The 17,066-nt window shown below is 52.9% G+C and overlaps 2 protein-coding genes across 3 annotated transcripts in view; both read left to right on the top strand.

Moving 5' to 3' along the window:
- The window catches only part of LOC137320705 (dual specificity testis-specific protein kinase 1-like), a 119,830-nt gene extending 109,886 nt beyond the window's left edge, over positions 1 to 9,944 (top strand). The window contains exons 8-10 of the mRNA XM_067982401.1: positions 3,446 to 3,532; positions 4,744 to 4,891; positions 8,345 to 9,944. Of these exons, the coding sequence (XP_067838502.1) occupies positions 3,446 to 3,532; positions 4,744 to 4,891; positions 8,345 to 9,480 (1,371 nt within the window). The 3' untranslated portion in view covers positions 9,481 to 9,944. The remainder of the gene's footprint in view (positions 1 to 3,445; positions 3,533 to 4,743; positions 4,892 to 8,344) is intronic.
- The window catches only part of LOC137320706 (polymeric immunoglobulin receptor-like), a 788,493-nt gene that overhangs the window by 167,102 nt on the left and 604,325 nt on the right, over positions 1 to 17,066 (top strand). The gene's annotated exons all lie outside the window — the stretch shown is intronic.

The raw sequence follows: 17,066 nt of genomic DNA, 5'->3' as shown, positions 1-17,066 counted from the left end.
TGTACTCAAAGGTCCCTCACTTCCTCTACACCTCTCAGTATCCTCCCCATTTATTGTGTACTCCCTTGCCTTGTTTGCTCTCTCCAAATGCATTACCTCACACTTCTCCAGATTGAATTCCATTTGCCATTTTCTGTCCACCTGATCAGTCCATTGATATCTTCCTACAGTCTACAGCTTTCCTCCTCACTATCAACCACACGGCCTGTCTTTGTATCATCCACAAATTTCTTAATCATGCCCCCTACGTTTAAGTCCAAATCGTTAATGTATACCACAAAAAGCAAAGGACCTAGTACCAAGCCCTGCGGCACCCCACTGGAAACAGTCTTCCAGTCCCAAAAACACCTGTCGACCATTATCCTTTGCTTCCTGTCACTGAGCCAATTTTGGATCCAACTAGCCACTTTCCCTTGGATCCTATGGGCCTTTACTTTTTTGACCAATCGGCCATGTGGGACCTTGTCAAAAGCCTTGCTAGAATCCATGTAGACTACATCAATTGTGTTACCCTCATTGATCCTCCTTGTCACCTCCTCGAAAAATTCAATCAAGTTAGTCAGACACGACTTCCCCTTAACAAATCCGTGCTGACTGTCCTTAATCACTCCGTGCCTTTCTAAGTGACAGTTTATCCTGTCCCTCAGAATTGATTCCAATAATTTGCCCACCACCAAGGTTAGGCTGACTGGCCTGTAATTACTCGGTCTATCCTTCGCTCCCTTTCTAAACAACGGTACAATGTTAGCAGTCCTCCAATCCTCCAGCACTACACCTGTACCCAGTGAAGTTTGGAAAATGATTGTTAAAGCCTCCGCTATTTCCTCCCTGGCTTCTTTCAACAGCCTGGGATACATTTCATCCCACTCTGGTGATTTATCCACTTTCAAAGATGCTAATCCCTTTAATACTTCCTCTCTCACTATGTTTATCCCATCCACTATTTCACACTCCTCCTCCTTAACTTCAACCCCTGTATCATCCCTCTCCTTTGTGAAGACAGATGCAAAATATTCATTAAGGACCATACCCACATCTTCCACCTCCACACATAGGTTACCTTTATAGTCTCTAATAGGCCCTACTCTTGACTTAGTTATCCTCTTGCGCTTAATGTATTTATAAAACATCTTTGGGTTTTCCTTGATTTTACCCGCTAATATTTTTTCATTCCCTCTCTTTGCTTTCCTAATTTCCTTTTTAACTTCACCCCTGAGCTTTGTATACTCTCCTAAGCTTTCCATAATATTGAGTTCCCAGTGTCTATCATAGGCTTTCTTTTTCTGCCTTCTCTTACCTTGAATGCTTCTTGACATCCAGGGGACTCTAGATTTGGCAGCCCCTCCCTTTTCCTTGTGGGAACATGTTTACCCTGAACCCTTTGAATGTCTCCCACTGCTCTGACACCTCTGGGATTTTTACCACTTGCTGCTCGAGGTACTAAGATGCATTTTATTCTGCGGCGAGTGACTCACTTCCTGACTCCCCAGAGCCTTTCCATCATCTGCACGGCACAAGTCAGGAGTGTGATGGAATACTCTCCACTTGCCTGGATGAGTGCAACTCCAACAACACTCGAAGCTCGATACCATCCAGGACAAAGCAGCCCGCTTGATTGGCACCCCATCCACCACCCTAAACATTCACTCCCTTCACCACCGGCGCACAGTGGCTGCAGTGTGTACCATCCATAGGGTGCATTGCAGCAACTCGCCAAGGCTTCTTTGATAGCACCTCCCAAACCTGCGACCTCTACCACCTAGAAGGACAAGGGCAGCAGGCACATGGGAACAACAACTGCACATTCCCCTCCAAGTCACACACCATCCCGACTTGGAAATATATCGCCGTTCCTTCATTGTCGCTGGGACAAAATCCTGGAACTCCCTACCTAACAGCTCTGTGGGAGAACCTGCACCACACGGACTGCAGCGGTTCAAGAAGGCGGCTCACCACCACGTTCTCAAGGGCAATTAGGGATGGGCAATAAATGCCGGCCTCGCCAGCGACGCCCACATCCCATGAACGAATAAAAAAACATAGCAGCTTGCATTTTCTAAAACACCATTGACAGAGCAAACATCCCAAGATGCTGCACCCAGGCAGGAGTCGGAAGGCGAGGAGGCTGAGGGAACAGTTGAAGAAGTAAGTTTTGAGGCAGCTTTTAAAAGTGGGGAAGAGAGGAACAGGGTTGAAAGCTGGAGTTCCAGACTGCTCAGGGAAAATGGCTGATGGCTCTGCTACTGACGCTGCAGCAATGGGAGGGGGAAGCACAGAGTGGAGCAGAGTTGGAAGAGCAGAGGGTGCACGCCAGGTGGGCAAAGGTAGGGAGGGGAGGGGGGGGGGGGAAAGACCGTAGACAAGAATGAGAATTTTGGAGTCGATACGCTGAGGGACAGGAAGCCGACGCTGGCCAGCGAGCACAGGGCTGGTAGAAGAGCGGGAATTTGTGCGGGATAGTGTTTGGGCGGCAGACTCCTGGATGAGTTGTAGTTCATTGTTGCTGGAGCTTGGGAGGCTGGAATGAAGGGCACTGGGCATGTCACGTCTGGTGATAACTATAAGGCATGAATGAGGGTCAGAGCGGGTGGGTGAGGGGCGAGGCTGAGCATATTTTGCAGATGGTCTTGCTGATGGAGTGGATATGGAAATATGGAGCATGGATGAGGAAGGCCCTTCTTAGCTCATTTATCCAGAGAGAACCTGTACTTCCCTCTCATCACTATATCCAATTGCTTCTTAAATGATTTGAGGGTTTTTGCCTCTGCTACCCTACTCAAAGTCCTTTCCACGTGTTGATCGTTCGGTGCATGACACCGGCCCTGAACTTGCCTTTTGGTAGCTAGGCCATGTCCCTTTCTCCTACTATCACGGTTGATCGCTGTGTCAGGGCGTTCACAGCTTGCTGATCTAGCTACCAGAATGGGGAGGTGTAGAGGTGGAGTGGGCCCTCAGCCTCTACACAGTCACTCACGAAATATTACAGGGCCCGCTGCACCACCTGGTGACTTCAGTAAGTACTGCAGAAATAACATTCCAAATTGCACCTCGGCTCCAGTGCGCAGTACCTGATCTCCCAGGTACTGCAGGTACCTCAGCGGATTGATAACCCCATCGGTCTCGCTAATGGAGCTGGGCAGTTGCAATCATTCTTCTCTTCCTGTCATCCACAGGGACAAAACAAACCAAACAGTCAGGGACTAGGGGGCACAGTGGGTCAGCACAATTCTGGAACCTGGGTTCAAATGGAATGATGGTGTGAAGTCCACTCTGCCTGCTGGCGGTAAGAGCCCACATGGATTGAGTTTGGGCAGTTCTTGATGGATGTGGGCCCAGTTTAAAATTCCTCCCTCCTGCCGTAACTCCAGCAGGAGAGGTCCTGCTCCACCTTTTCTGTGCCTGTAACTGAATGTTCTCATATCTCTATTCTCCATTCTCCCATCAGAACTTCGGCCTCGACGTGGATACTTTCCAGAAGATGGTGGGAGACTGTCCGCCTGTATTCCTAGAGCTGGCTGTCCACTGCTGCGTTGTGAGTCTCAAGTGAAGTTCGCCCAGGCCCCTTTTAAAACTGAAACGTTTGTGTGGAATTAAGATGATTATTTATTTTTTCTGTCTTTTTCCGTTGCCCTGTGGTTAAAAGCTGTCTGCTTTTGATATCATCTGAGGACCTGCAATGGTTCTATGCCAAATGACGTTGGGGCATTCTGAGCCCCACTACTTTCAGGACAGAGTGCACGACTCAAGGCACTTTTGCAGACCACGGGACAACATTTCTTAATATGGGTCAGAGAGCGCCCAAGCAAGGCTGGTGTGGCATTTGGAGATGTATTGGGCACCGTTCTGAGCTTCAGGTCAAGGTGTCATAATGGGACAGTGTAGAGGGAGCTTTACTCTGGATCTAACCTGTGCTGTACCTGCCCTGGGAGTGTTTGATGGGACAGTGTAGAGGGAGCTTTACTCTGGATCTAACCTGTGCTGTACCTGCCCTGGGAGTGTTTGATGGGACAGTGTAGAGGGAGCTTTACTCTGTATCTAACCCGTGCTGTACCTGCCCTGGGAGTGTTTGATGGGACAGTGTAGAGGGAGCTTTACTCTGTATCTAACCCGTGCTGCACCTGGTATTGTGTTGCATGTCTCTTTTTCCCACTGATACCTCTGACCTTGATGACCAGGTTTGATTGACAGGTTCTAGAGTGATGTCGCCCGTGCGGTGCGAGTGAATCGTAAGCTGGAAGAACAGATGTACCGTTGCCAGGAGTTTCCTCTTGGTGCCTCTCCCAATGAGCAGCCCTAACTTCAGCGAATGATTGGCAGAAACCCCATTCCCGTATCTATCCGGGGTTTCTGCTGATCTTCCGGTGCAGTTACAGCGGCCGATCGAGTAAACGCCGAAGAAATTCAGCGTACAAAAAGTAAAGTATGAATGGAGGACCATGACGCTCCTTCAACCAATCCACACAGTCACAACTTCTCTCTGCTGGTTCTATTTCACACGTCTGTGATGGGCTTCGCCCAGCGTTACAAGATTGGGATCATATCCTGGGGTCCACAGTGCTGCCGTGTACACTGTCAGACAGTGTAGTCCTGTTATGGTGATATGGGAAGTCAGGGTCCTGTAAAAAGTATTTACTGCAATGCAGTTTGTGGAGTTGGATTTATTAGAGCTCAGACTGCGTGAACCCATGATCTGTCGGCTGATTCTCTGATCTATTCTGTGTTTCCATTTTCTGCGTGTTAAAGATGGATTCCACCCAACGCCCGTCTTTCGCGGAGATTGTCCAGAGGGTGGACGTGATCCTGGAGCAGCAACTGCATAAGAGCGAGGGTACAGCACTGGAGACTGCGGGAGATCTGCACGTCACCGTGGAAATATCAACTGTGCACAATGGTAATTTGAGTCTGAGGAAGGAGGGACAGATGGAGGGAGGGAGGAAGAGCGCATGGTCTGAGGGAGGGACAGACGGAGGGAGGAAGAGCGCAAGGTCTGAGGGAGGGACGGACAGAGGGAGGAAGAGCGCACGGTCTGAGGGAGGAAGGAAGAGCGCAAGGTCTGAGGGAGGGAGGAAGAGCGCATGGTCTGAGGGAGGGACGGACAGAGGGAGGAAGAGCGCAAGGTCTGAGGGAGGGAGGAAGAGCGCAAGGTCTGAGGGAGGGAGGAAGAGCGCAAGGTCTGAGGGAGGGAGGAAGAGCGCAAGGTCTGAGGGAGGGAGGAAGAGCGCAAGGTCTGAGGGAGGGAGGAAGAGCGCAAGGTCTGAGGGAGGGAGGAAGAGCGCAAGGTCTGAGGGAGGGAGGAAGAGCGCAAGGTCTGAGGGAGGGAGGAAGAGCGCAAGGTCTGAGGGAGGGAGGAAGAGCGCAAGGTCTGAGGGAGGGAGGAAGAGCGCAAGGTCTGAGGGAGGGAGGAAGAGCGCAAGGTCTGAGGGAGGGAGGAAGAGCGCAAGGTCTGAGGGAGGGAGGAAGAGCGCAAGGTCTGAGGGAGGGAGGAAGAGCGCAAGGTCTGAGGGAGGGAGGAAGAGCGCAAGGTCTGAGGGAGGGAGGAAGAGCGCAAGGTCTGAGGGAGGGAGGAAGAGCGCAAGGTCTGAGGGAGGGAGGAAGAGCGCAAGGTCTGAGGGAGGGAGGAAGAGCGCAAGGTCTGAGGGAGGGAGGAAGAGCGCAAGGTCTGAGGGAGGGAGGAAGAGCGCAAGGTCTGAGGGAGGGAGGAAGAGCGCATGGTCTGAGGGAGGGAGGAAGAGCGCAAGGTCTGAGGGAGGCACGGATGGAGGGAGACGTACAGAGGGAGGAACAGCGTAAAAATGGAGGGACATAAGGAGGAAAAGTGCAAGGATAAAGGGAGGGATAGACAGGTAGGAATAGCGTAAAGATGGAGGGAGGGATGGACGGTGTGAGGAAGAGTGTAAAAATTGAAGGAGGGAGGGACAGATGGAGGAATAGGCAAAGGACAGCATGACAGATGGTAGGAGGGAGAGATAGATAGAGGCAGTAAGAGCAGATGGATAGAGGGAGCGAAGGACAGAGGAAGGAACTAAGGAAGAGCGGACTGATGAAGGGATGGATAGAGGGAGCAATGGAGAAAGGAGAGCAGGACAGACGGAGGAATCGTTGCACTCCCTCTATGGCAAGTATATCCTTTCTTAGGTAAGGAGACCAAATTGTACACAATAATCCAGATGCAGTCTCACTAAGGCCCTATATAATTGCAGTAAGACATCTTCACTCCTGTAGTCAAATCCTTTTGTAATAAAGGCCAACATACCATTTGCCTTCCTAATTGTTTGCTGCATATTAGCTTTCAGTGACTCATGTACAAGGACACCCAGGTCCCTTTGAACATCAATATTTCCCAATCTCTCACCATTTAAAAATACTCTGCATTTCTGTTTTTCCTACCAAAGTGGATAACTTCACACTTTTCCACATTATATTCCATCTGCCATGTTCCTGCCCATTCACTTAGCCTGTCTATATCCCATTGAAGCCTCTTTGCATCCTCCTCACAACTCACATTCCCACCTCGTTTTGAGTCATCAGCAAATTTGGAAATATTACATTTGGTCCCCTCGTCCAAATCATTGATCTATATTGTGAATAGCTGGGGCCCAAGCACTGATCCCTGCGGTACCCCACTAGTCACAGTCTGTCAACCTGAAAAAGACCCGTTTATTCCTACTCTCTGTTTTCTGTCTGTTAACCAATTCTTAATCCATGCCAGTATATTCCCCCCAATCCCATGTGCTCTAACTTTGTTCACCAACCTCCTGTGTGGGACCTTATCGAAAGCCTTCTGAAAATCCAAATACACCACATCCACTGGTCCCTCCTTATCTATTCTACTAGTTACATCCTCAAAGAACTCCAATAGGTTTGTCAAACATGATTTCCCTTTCATAAATCCATGTTGACTCTGCCAAATCCTATTATTATTTTCTAAGTGTCCTGTTATCACATCCTTTATAATAGACTCTAGCATTTTCCCTACTACTGATGTCAGGCTAACAGGTCTATAGTTCCCTGTTTTCTCTCTCCCTCCTTTCTTAAATAGTGGGGTTACATTTGCCACCCTCCAATCTGCAGGAACCGTTCCAGAATCTATAGAATTTTGGAAGATGACAACTAATGCATCCACTATCTCTATAGCCACCTCTTTTAAAACCCTGGGATGTAGATCATCAGGTCCTTGGGATTTATCGACTTTCAGTCCCATTAATTTCTCTAGTTTTTTTTACTACTACTAATTTCTTTCAGTTCCTCATTCTCGCCAGACCCTTGGTTCTCTAGTATTTCTGGGAGGTTTTTTGTGTCTTCTTTCATGATGACAGACAAAAAGTATTTGTTCAATTTCTCTGCCATTTCCTTATTCCCCATTATAAATTCTCCCGTCTCTGTCTGTAAGGGACCCACATTTGCCTTCGCCAGTCTTTTCCTTTTTACATATCTATAGAAGCTTTTACCGTCCGTTTTTATGTTTCTCACTAGTTTACTCTCATTCTATTTTCCCTTTCTTTATCAACAGAAACTGGGGCTGTACCTGCCCTGAAAGTGTTTGATGGGACAGTGTAAAGGGAGCTTTACTCTGTATCTAACCCGTGCTGTACCTGCCCTGGGAGTGTTTGATGGGACAGTGTAAAGGGAGCTTTACTCTGTATCTAACCCGTGCTGTACCTGCCCTGGGAGTGTTTGATGGGACAGTGTAGAGGGAGCTTTACTCTGTATCTAACCCTGTACCTGCCCTGGGAGTGTTTGATGGGACAGTGTAAAGGGAGCTTTACTCTGTATCTAACCCGTGCTGTACCTGCCCTGGGAGTGTTTGATGGGACAGTGTAGAGGGAGCTTTACTCTGTATCTAACCCGTGCTGTACCTGCCCTGGGAGTGTTTGATGGGACAGTGTAGAGGGAGCTTTACTCTGTATCTAACCCGTGCTGTACCTGCCCTGGGAGTGTTTGATGGGACAGTGTAGAGGGAGCTTTACTCTGTATCTAACCCGTGCTGTACCTGCCCTGGGAGTGTTTGGTGGGTCAGTGTAGAGGGAGCTTTACTCTGTATCTAACCCGTGCTGTACCTGCCCTGGGAGTGTTTGATGGGACAGTGTAGAGGGAGCTTTACTCTGTATCTAACCCTGTACCTGCCCTGGGAGTGTTTGACGGGACAGTGTAGAGGGAGCTTTACTCTGTATCTAACCCGTGCTGTACCTGCCCTGGGAGTGTTTGATGGGACAGTGTAGAGGGAGCTTTACTCTGTATCTAACCCGTGCTGTACCTGCCCTGGGAGTGTTTGATGAGACAGTGTATTTATTACCTGCCCTGCTCTGAGGCCGCTCTGACTCAGCCTCTTGTCTTCTCCCCTCAGGGAACAAGGAAAATGTCTCCAAACCGACGGGGAGTGGAGCGGCGGACCGGGGGTCAGACAACGGCCTGTCCAACAGCCTGCGGATCCAGTGCGAGCCTCGGTTGTCCCGCAGCCATTCGGACATGTTGTCGCCAGCTGCTCTCGACGCCGATAGCGAGCTCTCCCGGCTGCGAACGCCGGCCCGGGTCAACCCGTTCTCCGGCCGGGAGGACCTGAAGGGCGGGAAGATCAAACTGTACGACTCCCCCAGCAAATCCGTCATCTCCCTGACCTTCGACCTCCCGCCTCCGGCCGCTTTCGGCACGGCCACGCCGGCGACCCCTGAGCCCGTGACGGGGGCTCGGCTGGAGTTTCCCGCGCTTTTTCTCCCGCCCCGCAACTGCTGGTCGCTGCCGACTTCACCCGTGCTCCGCCGCGGGGGGCGGTTCCTCGCCAACTTTGACCTTTCGCAGCGCCGGGGCCTAAGGGCTTGGGCGGCAGAGAGCGGCCAGGCCGCGGCGGAACATGCCGAGTTCGCATTCGGCGGCATCGCCGCCTGTGAGGAGGGAGAAGACAGCGACGTGTTGCCCGAACTGATGGGCCGCTCCGGAGTCCCGGAGGAGGCGGAGGCTGTCGCCGCCAACGCCAACGGGCCTCAGCTATCCTTCGTCGTCAATGGCAACGGCGGGGCCTTCTGCTCTCCGGAGCCTGTGGTGCTCGATGGCAGACCGTGCAGCAGCAGCGACGACGGCGGCGGCGGCGGCGGGGGGGTGGTGGTGAGCAAGCCTCGCCGCCGGGAGCCTTCGTGCCGCCCCTCGGGGGACGACGACGACAACGACGGCGCTGGGCGCCACCTTTCATTCTCGCACATTCCCAGCGCGTCCGCGCCAACGGACGGTGCGCGCGCGCCCTGGCTGCCGGGCAGTGCGCAGGCGCCAATGATAACGGACGAGCCGGTCAGCTCGAGCTCCGGCTCCGACCCCGACCCCGCCCGGGAGCAGGCGGACGCCGAGTCCCTCTCCTGCCCGGGCTGCTGCCTGGGCAGCTTCACCTTCCCCCCGGTGTGTCTGCGATCCACCGCCCACCCGTCCCGCTACCGCAATCTCAACTGCGAGACCGACCGTCTGGCCGGCCAGCCGCCGCCGCCCCCCCACTAGCGGCAGGGAATTAAGAGGTCAGCGAAACCGGGCCCTCGGCAGATCGCGGCCCGCTCCACGGGTGGAGATACCGCGGCTCTTTATTGTACTCTCGCTGCTCTGTGTCGGGCTGAATCTGGGAGAAAATTCACACTGCCTTTGCCAGATAAGTTTCCCCTCCTGTCACCCCCCTCCTCCCTCCCGTCACCTCCCTCCCCCTCCCTCCCGTCACCTCCCTCCCCCTCCCTCCCGTCACCTCCCTCCCCCCTCCCTCCCTCCCGTCACCCCCTCCCTCACTCCCTCCCTCCCGTCACCCCCTCCCTCACTCCCTCCCTCCCGTCACCTCCCCCCTCCCTCCCTACCTCCCGTCACCCTCCTCCCTCCCGTCACCCTCCTCCCTCCCTCCCTCCTGTCACCCCCCCCTCCCTCCCTCCTGTCACTCCCTCCCTCCTGTCACCCCCCCCTCCCTCCCTCCTGTCACCCCCCCTCCCCCCCTCCTGTCACCCCCCCCTCCTGTCACCCCCCCCCTCCTGTCACCCCCCCCCTCCTGTCACCCCCCCCCTCATGTCACCCCCCCCCCTCATGTCACCCCCCCCCCTCATGTCACCCCCCCCCCTCATGTCACCCCCCCCCCTCCTGTCACCCCCCCCCCCCTCCTGTCACCCCCCCCCTCCTGTCACCCCCCCCCCTCCTGTCACCCTCCCCCCCTCCTGTCACCCTCCCCCCCTCCTGTCACCCTCCCCCCCCTCCTGTCACCCTCCCCCCCCTCCTGTCACCCCCCCCCCCTCCTGTCACCCCCCCCCCCCTCCTGTCACCCCCCCCCCCTCCTGTCACCCCCCCCCCTCCTGTCACCCCCCCCCCCTCCTGTCACCCCCCCCCCCCTCCTGTCACCCCCCCCCCCCTCCTGTCACCCCCCCCCCCCCTCCTGTCACCCCCCCCCCCCCTCCTGTCACCCCCCCCCCTCCTGTCACCCCCCCCCCCCCTCCTGTCACCCCCCCCCCCTCCTGTCACCCCCCCCCCCTCCTGTCACCCCCCCCCCCTCCTGTCACCCCCCCCCCCCTCCTGTCACCCCCCCCCCCCTCCTGTCACCCCCCCCCCTCCTGTCACCCCCCCCCCCTCCTGTCACCCCCCCCCCCCTCCTGTCACCCCCCCCCCCCTCCTGTCACCCCCCCCCCTCCTGTCACCCCCCCCCCTCCTGTCACCCCCCCCCCCTCCTGTCACCCCCCCCCCTCCTGTCACCCCCCCCCCCTCCTGTCACCCCCCCCCCTCCTGTCACCCCCCCCCCCCTCCTGTCACCCCCCCCCCCCTCCTGTCACCCCCCCCCCCTCCTGTCACCCCCCCCCCCCTCCTGTCACCCCCCCCCCCCTCCTGTCACCCCCCCCCCCCTCCTGTCACCCCCCCCCCCCTCCTGTCACCCCCCCCCCCCTCCTGTCACCCCCCCCCCCTCCTGTCACCCCCCCCCCTCCTGTCACCCCCCCCCCCCTCCTGTCACCCCCCCCCCCTCCTGTCACCCCCCCCCCCTCCTGTCACCCCCCCCCCCCTCCTGTCACCCCCCCCCCCTCCTGTCACCCCCCCCCCCTCCTGTCACCCCCCCCCCCTCCTGTCACCCCCCCCCCCTCCTGTCACCCCCCCCCCCCTCCTGTCACCCCCCCCCCCTCCTGTCACCCCCCCCCCCTCCTGTCACCCCCCCCCCCTCCTGTCACCCCCCCCCCTCCTGTCACCCCCCCTCACCCTCTTTTCCCTCATCCCCTTTCCCCCTCCCACTCACCCTCTTCCCCCCCCCCCCAACTCACCCTCTCCCCCCCCCCCCCCCAACTCACCCTCTCCCCCCCCCCCCCCCAACTCACCCTCTCCCCCCCCCCCCCCCCCCAACTCACCCTCTCCCCACTCACCCTCTTTCCCCCCCCCCCCTCTCCTAACCCCTCCCACTCCCACTCCCCTCTCCTAATCCCTCCCCCTCCCCCAGTTCAAAGGCCTGAGTTTGGCTCACTTTTTGTCGCACAATCCAGTCAATCAAAAGACCGTAACCAGGGCCTTGTATATAGCGCATGGCTGCTTTGGTTCCAGAGGCTTTATTTAGACTTTGAAAGCTCCTTTTATTAATCATTTCTCTTTCTAACCTCAAAAAAGTGGGCAGGTTGGTTAATGTACCAGACAGTGCTGCAAGGTGTACATTACAAGTGTCTGGTGCAGCACCTCACCCTCACTGAGGCATAATCCTGCTCCTTAAAGGGGTATGCCAACCTAAAGGGTTTTTTTTTTGTCCTGAGTTTTGCTCCGCGCACTCTTATTTTTATTCAGATGGTATTTGTTGTTCGCTTACACTGTGTCCTTTAAGCAATATCCATTCCTCGCGGGGGAGGGATTTATTCTCCCAAAATTCCCTTCTACAGGTTCCGAAGGGGTTGGTATCGCCCTTCAGTTCTCTCTCCTTCCTGCCTCGAGTCAGAGCCGAGCCCCGGGGAAGCCACTGTCCCGCGTGGGCTCTTCCCGCGACGGAGACATTACCCGGGAGGCAGCAGGCAGTGCCGCCCCACCTGCGACCGATCGCCACGAGCACAAACCTGGGGAAGGGGTGGTGGTCGGCAGCTGAGCTGCCGCAGTCAGCGGTGCAATACGGCGAATGTACATCCACAACTGAGACTCTAACCGAATAACACAGGTGGCACCATCGCCTCGGAGATGGTTAGCGTATCACCTGGGAGGATTTAACGGGAAAGAAACAGTGAATTTAAACAAAATGCTTCTACAGCTCGGGAAAGAAACTGAATTTAAACAAAATGCTTTACAGCTCAAGAATGTGATTTTATGACTGAAATTTCCTACCTGTAAAAATCTTTTTTTTGTGCATTTTGTTACTCTCCATGATGCGCACGGACTGGGGGAGGCCCCTGCGTCAGTCAGTCAAAGAAAATCCCCACCTTGCTGCTGCTTAAATCACCTGCTCGGGTGCTTGCTGGGGAGACTTGCGCTGGTGTGGGATCAACAGAAATAAATCCCGGTGTTTGTGCACATAATATCTTTGTAACTCGAGAGAGCACTAATTGTACGGGAACGGGGGAGGCGCCGAAATGAACCAAACAATACAGCAAATATCTGCACAACTGAGACTGGCCAGATAGTGCACGGTGTGTTACTATGCTGAATATCTCCGAGAGAGACTGAGACACCAGTCTGTGTACAGATATATCTCCCTGAGACTGAGATAAGTCAGTGTGTGAAACTCAAAGTAATTATTATCAGTGGAGAAAAAGTACTTGAGAAACTAATGGGACTAAAAGCCGACAAATCCCCTGGACCTGATGGCCCACATCCGAAGGTTCTAAAAGAGGTGGCTGCAGTGATAGTGGGTGCATTGGTTATGATCTTCCAAAATTCCCTAGATTCTAGGGAATCCAGTGGATTGGAAGGTAGCAAATATGACCCCGCTATTCAAGAAAGGAGGGAGAGAAAACGGAACTGTAGGCCAGTTAGTCTGGCATTAGTCGTCGGGAAAATGCTGGAATTCATTATTAAGGAAGTGGTAACAGGGCACTTAGAAAATCATGGTTTTATCAAAAGGAAATCGTGTTCGACAAATCTGTTAAGAGTTTTTTGAGGATGTAACCAGCAGGGTCGATAAAGAGGAACCAGTGGATGTAGCATATTTGGATTTTCAAAAGGCATTCGATAAAGTGCCACATAAGGTTGTTACTTAAGATATGACCATCTCCAACAAGAGAGAGTGTAAGCACCTCCCCTTGATATTCAACGGCATTACCATCGCTGAATCTCCCACCATCAACATCCTGGGGAGTCACCATTGACCAGAGACTTAACTGGACCAGCCACATAAATACTGTGGCTACAAGAGCAGATCAGAGGCTGGGTATTCTGTGACGAGTGACTCACCTCCTGACTCCCCAAAGCCTTTCCACCATCTACAAGGCACAGGTCAGGAGTGTGATGGAATACTCTCCACTTGCCTGGATGAGTGCAGAAGATGAAGAAAAGTGTAATGTATCCAAGTTTGCAGACAATACAAAGTTAGGTGGGAAAGTAAGCTGTGAGGAGGACACAAAGAGTCTGCAAAGGGATATAGACAGGTTAAGTGAGTAGGCAAGAAGGTGGCAGATGGAGTATAATGTGGGGAAATGTGAGGTTATTCACTTTGATAGGAAGAATAGAAAAACAATATGTTTTAAATGGTGAGAAACTATTAAATGTTGGTGTTCAAAGAGACTTGGGTGTCCTCGTACAAGAAACACAAAAAGTTAGCATGCAGGTACTGCAGACAATTGGGAAAGCAAGTGGCATGTTGCCTTTATTGCAAGGGGGTTGGAGTACAAGTGTAAGGAAGTCTTACTACAATTGTACAGGGCTTTGGTGAAACCTCACCTGGAGTACTGTGTACAGTTTTGGCCTCCTTATCTAAGGAAGGATATACTCTCCTTAGAGGCGGTGCAATGAAGATTCACTAGATTAATTCCTGGGATGAAAGAATTGTCCTATGAGACGAGGTTGAGTAGAATGGGCCTATACTCGAGTTTTGAAGAATGAGAGGTGATCTCATTGAAACATATAAGATTCTGAGGGGGCATGACAGGGTAGATTTTTTTTTATTCGTTAATGGTGCTGTTAGGAAGGGAGTTCCAGGATTTTGACCCAGCGACAATGAAGGAACGGCGATATATTTCCAAGTCGGGATGGTGTGTGACTTGGAGGGGAACGTGCAGGTGGTGGTGTTCCCATGTACCTGCTGCTCTTGTCCTTCTAGGTGGTAGAGGTCGCGGGTTTGGGAGGTGCTGTCGAAGAAGCCTTGACGAGTTGCTGCAGTGCATCCTGTGGATGGTACACACTGCAGCCACAGTGCACCGGTGGTGAAGGGAGTGAATGTTTAGGGTGGTGGATGGGGCGCCAGTCAAGCGGGCTGCTTTATCTTGGATGGTGTCGAGCTTCTTGAGTGTTGTTGGAGCTGCACTCATCCAAGCAAGTGGAGAGTATTCCATCACACTCCTGACTTGTGCCTTGTAGATGGTGGAAAGGCTTTGGGGAGTCAGGAGGTGAGTCACTCGCCGCAGAATACCCAGCCTCTGACCTGCTCTCTTAGCCACAGTATTTATATGGCTGGTCCAGTTAAGTTTCTGGTCAATGGTGACCCCCCCAGGATGTTGATGGTGGGGGATTCGGCGATGGTAATGCCGTTGAATGTCAAGGGGAAGTGGTTAGACCCTCTCGTTGGAGGTGCTGAGAGGTTATTTCCCCTGGCTGGAGAGTCTAGAACTAGAGGGCATCGTCGCAGGATAAGAGGTCGGCCATTTAAGACTGAGCTGAGGAGGAATTTCTTCACTCAGAGGGTTGTGAATCTTCTCAATTCTCTGCCCCAGAGGGCTGTGGATGCTGAGTCATTGAATATTTTCAAGGCTGAGATAGACAGATTTCTGGACTCTAGGGGAATCGAGGGATATGGGGATCGGGCAGGTAAGTTGAGTTGAGGTTGAAGATCAGCCATGATCTGATTGAATGGCGGAGCAGGCTCGTGGGGCCCTGTGGCCTACTCTTGCTCCTATTTCTTATATCTCCGAGAGAGGGACTGAGAGACACAAGTAGCTGTACAGATATATCTCCCTGAGAGGGAGGGACTGAGACACAAGTCAGCGTACAGACATCTCCCTGAGAGGGAGGGACTGAGAGACACAAGTCAGCGTACAGATATTTCCCTGAGGGGGGAAGAGGGACTGAGAGACACCAGTCAGTACAGATATCACCCTAAGGGAGAGAGGGATTGAGACACCAGTCGGTGTACAGGTATCTCCCTGAGGGAGAGAGACTGAGGGACACCAGTCAGCGTACAGATATTTTGTTGTAAATTGGGCAAATATTGTTCTGTTTTGAGGACGCCTTTTGTAATCATTGAAGTTAATCTTTTCTGCTCTGTATTGTCATTCTGACTGAGGAGTCAGAGAGTTTAATAAAGCTTCGGTCTCTGATATCGCCTTCCCTATTTTTAATTTCATTCCTCCGGGTGATTGGGAGAGCTGGTGTGGATGGTGATGGTAGGACGAGACCTCCTCTCTCTCCACCCAGTGCCCCATCTGCTGTCCAATGTTCAGGCTTTCGCTGCCAGCCCCCGAAGACTGCTCCTTACTGATCATTGTAAACAATTTTACAACACCAAGTTATAGTCCAGCAATTTTATTTTAAATTCACAAGCTTGTGAATTTAAAATAAAATTGCTGGACTATAACTTGGTGTTGTAAAATTGTTTACAATTGTCAACCCCAGTCCATCACCGGCATCTCCACACCTTACTGATCAGTGTGAGGGCGTCTGACAGGAGCGAAGAATCCCGATCTTCCTGGAGAGTGATTAGTTCCGTCTCCAACCCAATCCAGTGGACAAGTTGAACCCGATTTGATACCTCCACAAATAAATAACTCACCTCAGGCTACAAGTCGAGCAACTCCAGTAAAAGGAAAGGTGGATTATATACCTGAATTTACAGTACGTCATGGGACCGTAAATCCTAGAATAGAATACCTACTTTTAAAGGAGCAGCAACTTGTAGTGCCATGATTGATTGGAGCAGGGATTGTACCACAGGAAGTACTTTGGGACGAGCTGACCCCAGCCCAAACCCTCTGGCTCATTTCCTGAGACCCCAAGCTCTCCAATGGTTATATCTCCAGCTACCAGCTGCTGCTATTAAACCTTGTATGTCGGCAAATCATTTTAAGGGTCCTTTGGAAAACATTGGTTGCAATCCCTCCTTTCTAGGGACTTGATTATTCAGGATGGTGAGTGTGCTGGGGTGGGGGTGGGGGATGGTGGTGATTGAGGGCTGACTTAAGCTCCAATAGATGCCTCCTGACTGGCTGAAACCCAGTAGGGTCCTACAAAGATACGAAAATGATGGGCCAGGAAAGACCATCTGGTCCATCAAGCCTCCTCCACATGGTCACAACGAGATTAGATATCTCCCTATCCACCAGCAGCCCTGTAATCTCCCGGGAGACACACAAAAACAGGTTAAAAACCCACGGCTAATTAGGGAAAAATCTGAAAAAACATAATCGGGCCCCAGGCGAAACTCCCCAGCCTGGTCCGAGGTCAGTTAATATGGTGTGGGTGGGAAAACCCTCGGGAACATGGTGTGACTGCCCACCATCTTAACACCTCCGGCCTGTACCATTCCCAAAAGGTGGGGTGAGGGTTTTCAAATCGATTCCACAAAGAGAGAGCCAGAAGGAGTCAAGAGTGAGAGTTGTAAGGATTTATTGAATCACCCAGCTCTCTCTGTTCTGTGTTGGTGTGCACTCTCTAACAGCGGGTTGTGATGTAGAGACTGTGCTGGGCATAGGTCGCTGGATTGCAGTGAACTCCATGGGGCTGATCGCTTTGCAATTTTACTAAATTACCAAATAAAGGCGCTAGACTTTGGAAATGTATCCCGTCTCCGATTCGTCATTTAACAAGAAATAACCCGTGTGGCTGGGGGAGTAGGTCAGATAGAGGGAACAGCCCCTTTCTGGGGGAGTGGGTCAGATAGAGGGAACAGCCCCCGTCTGGGGGAGTGGGGACAGATAGAGGGAACTGCCTCCGTCTGGGGGAGTGGGGACAGATAGAGG

The sequence above is a fragment of the Heptranchias perlo genome, chromosome 4 (assembly GCF_035084215.1).
Source record: "Heptranchias perlo isolate sHepPer1 chromosome 4, sHepPer1.hap1, whole genome shotgun sequence".
NCBI classification, from domain to species: Eukaryota; Metazoa; Chordata; class Chondrichthyes; order Hexanchiformes; family Hexanchidae; genus Heptranchias; species Heptranchias perlo.
The sequence above is the reverse complement of the archived record's forward strand: the minus strand, read 5'-3'. Positions and strand labels throughout refer to the sequence as shown.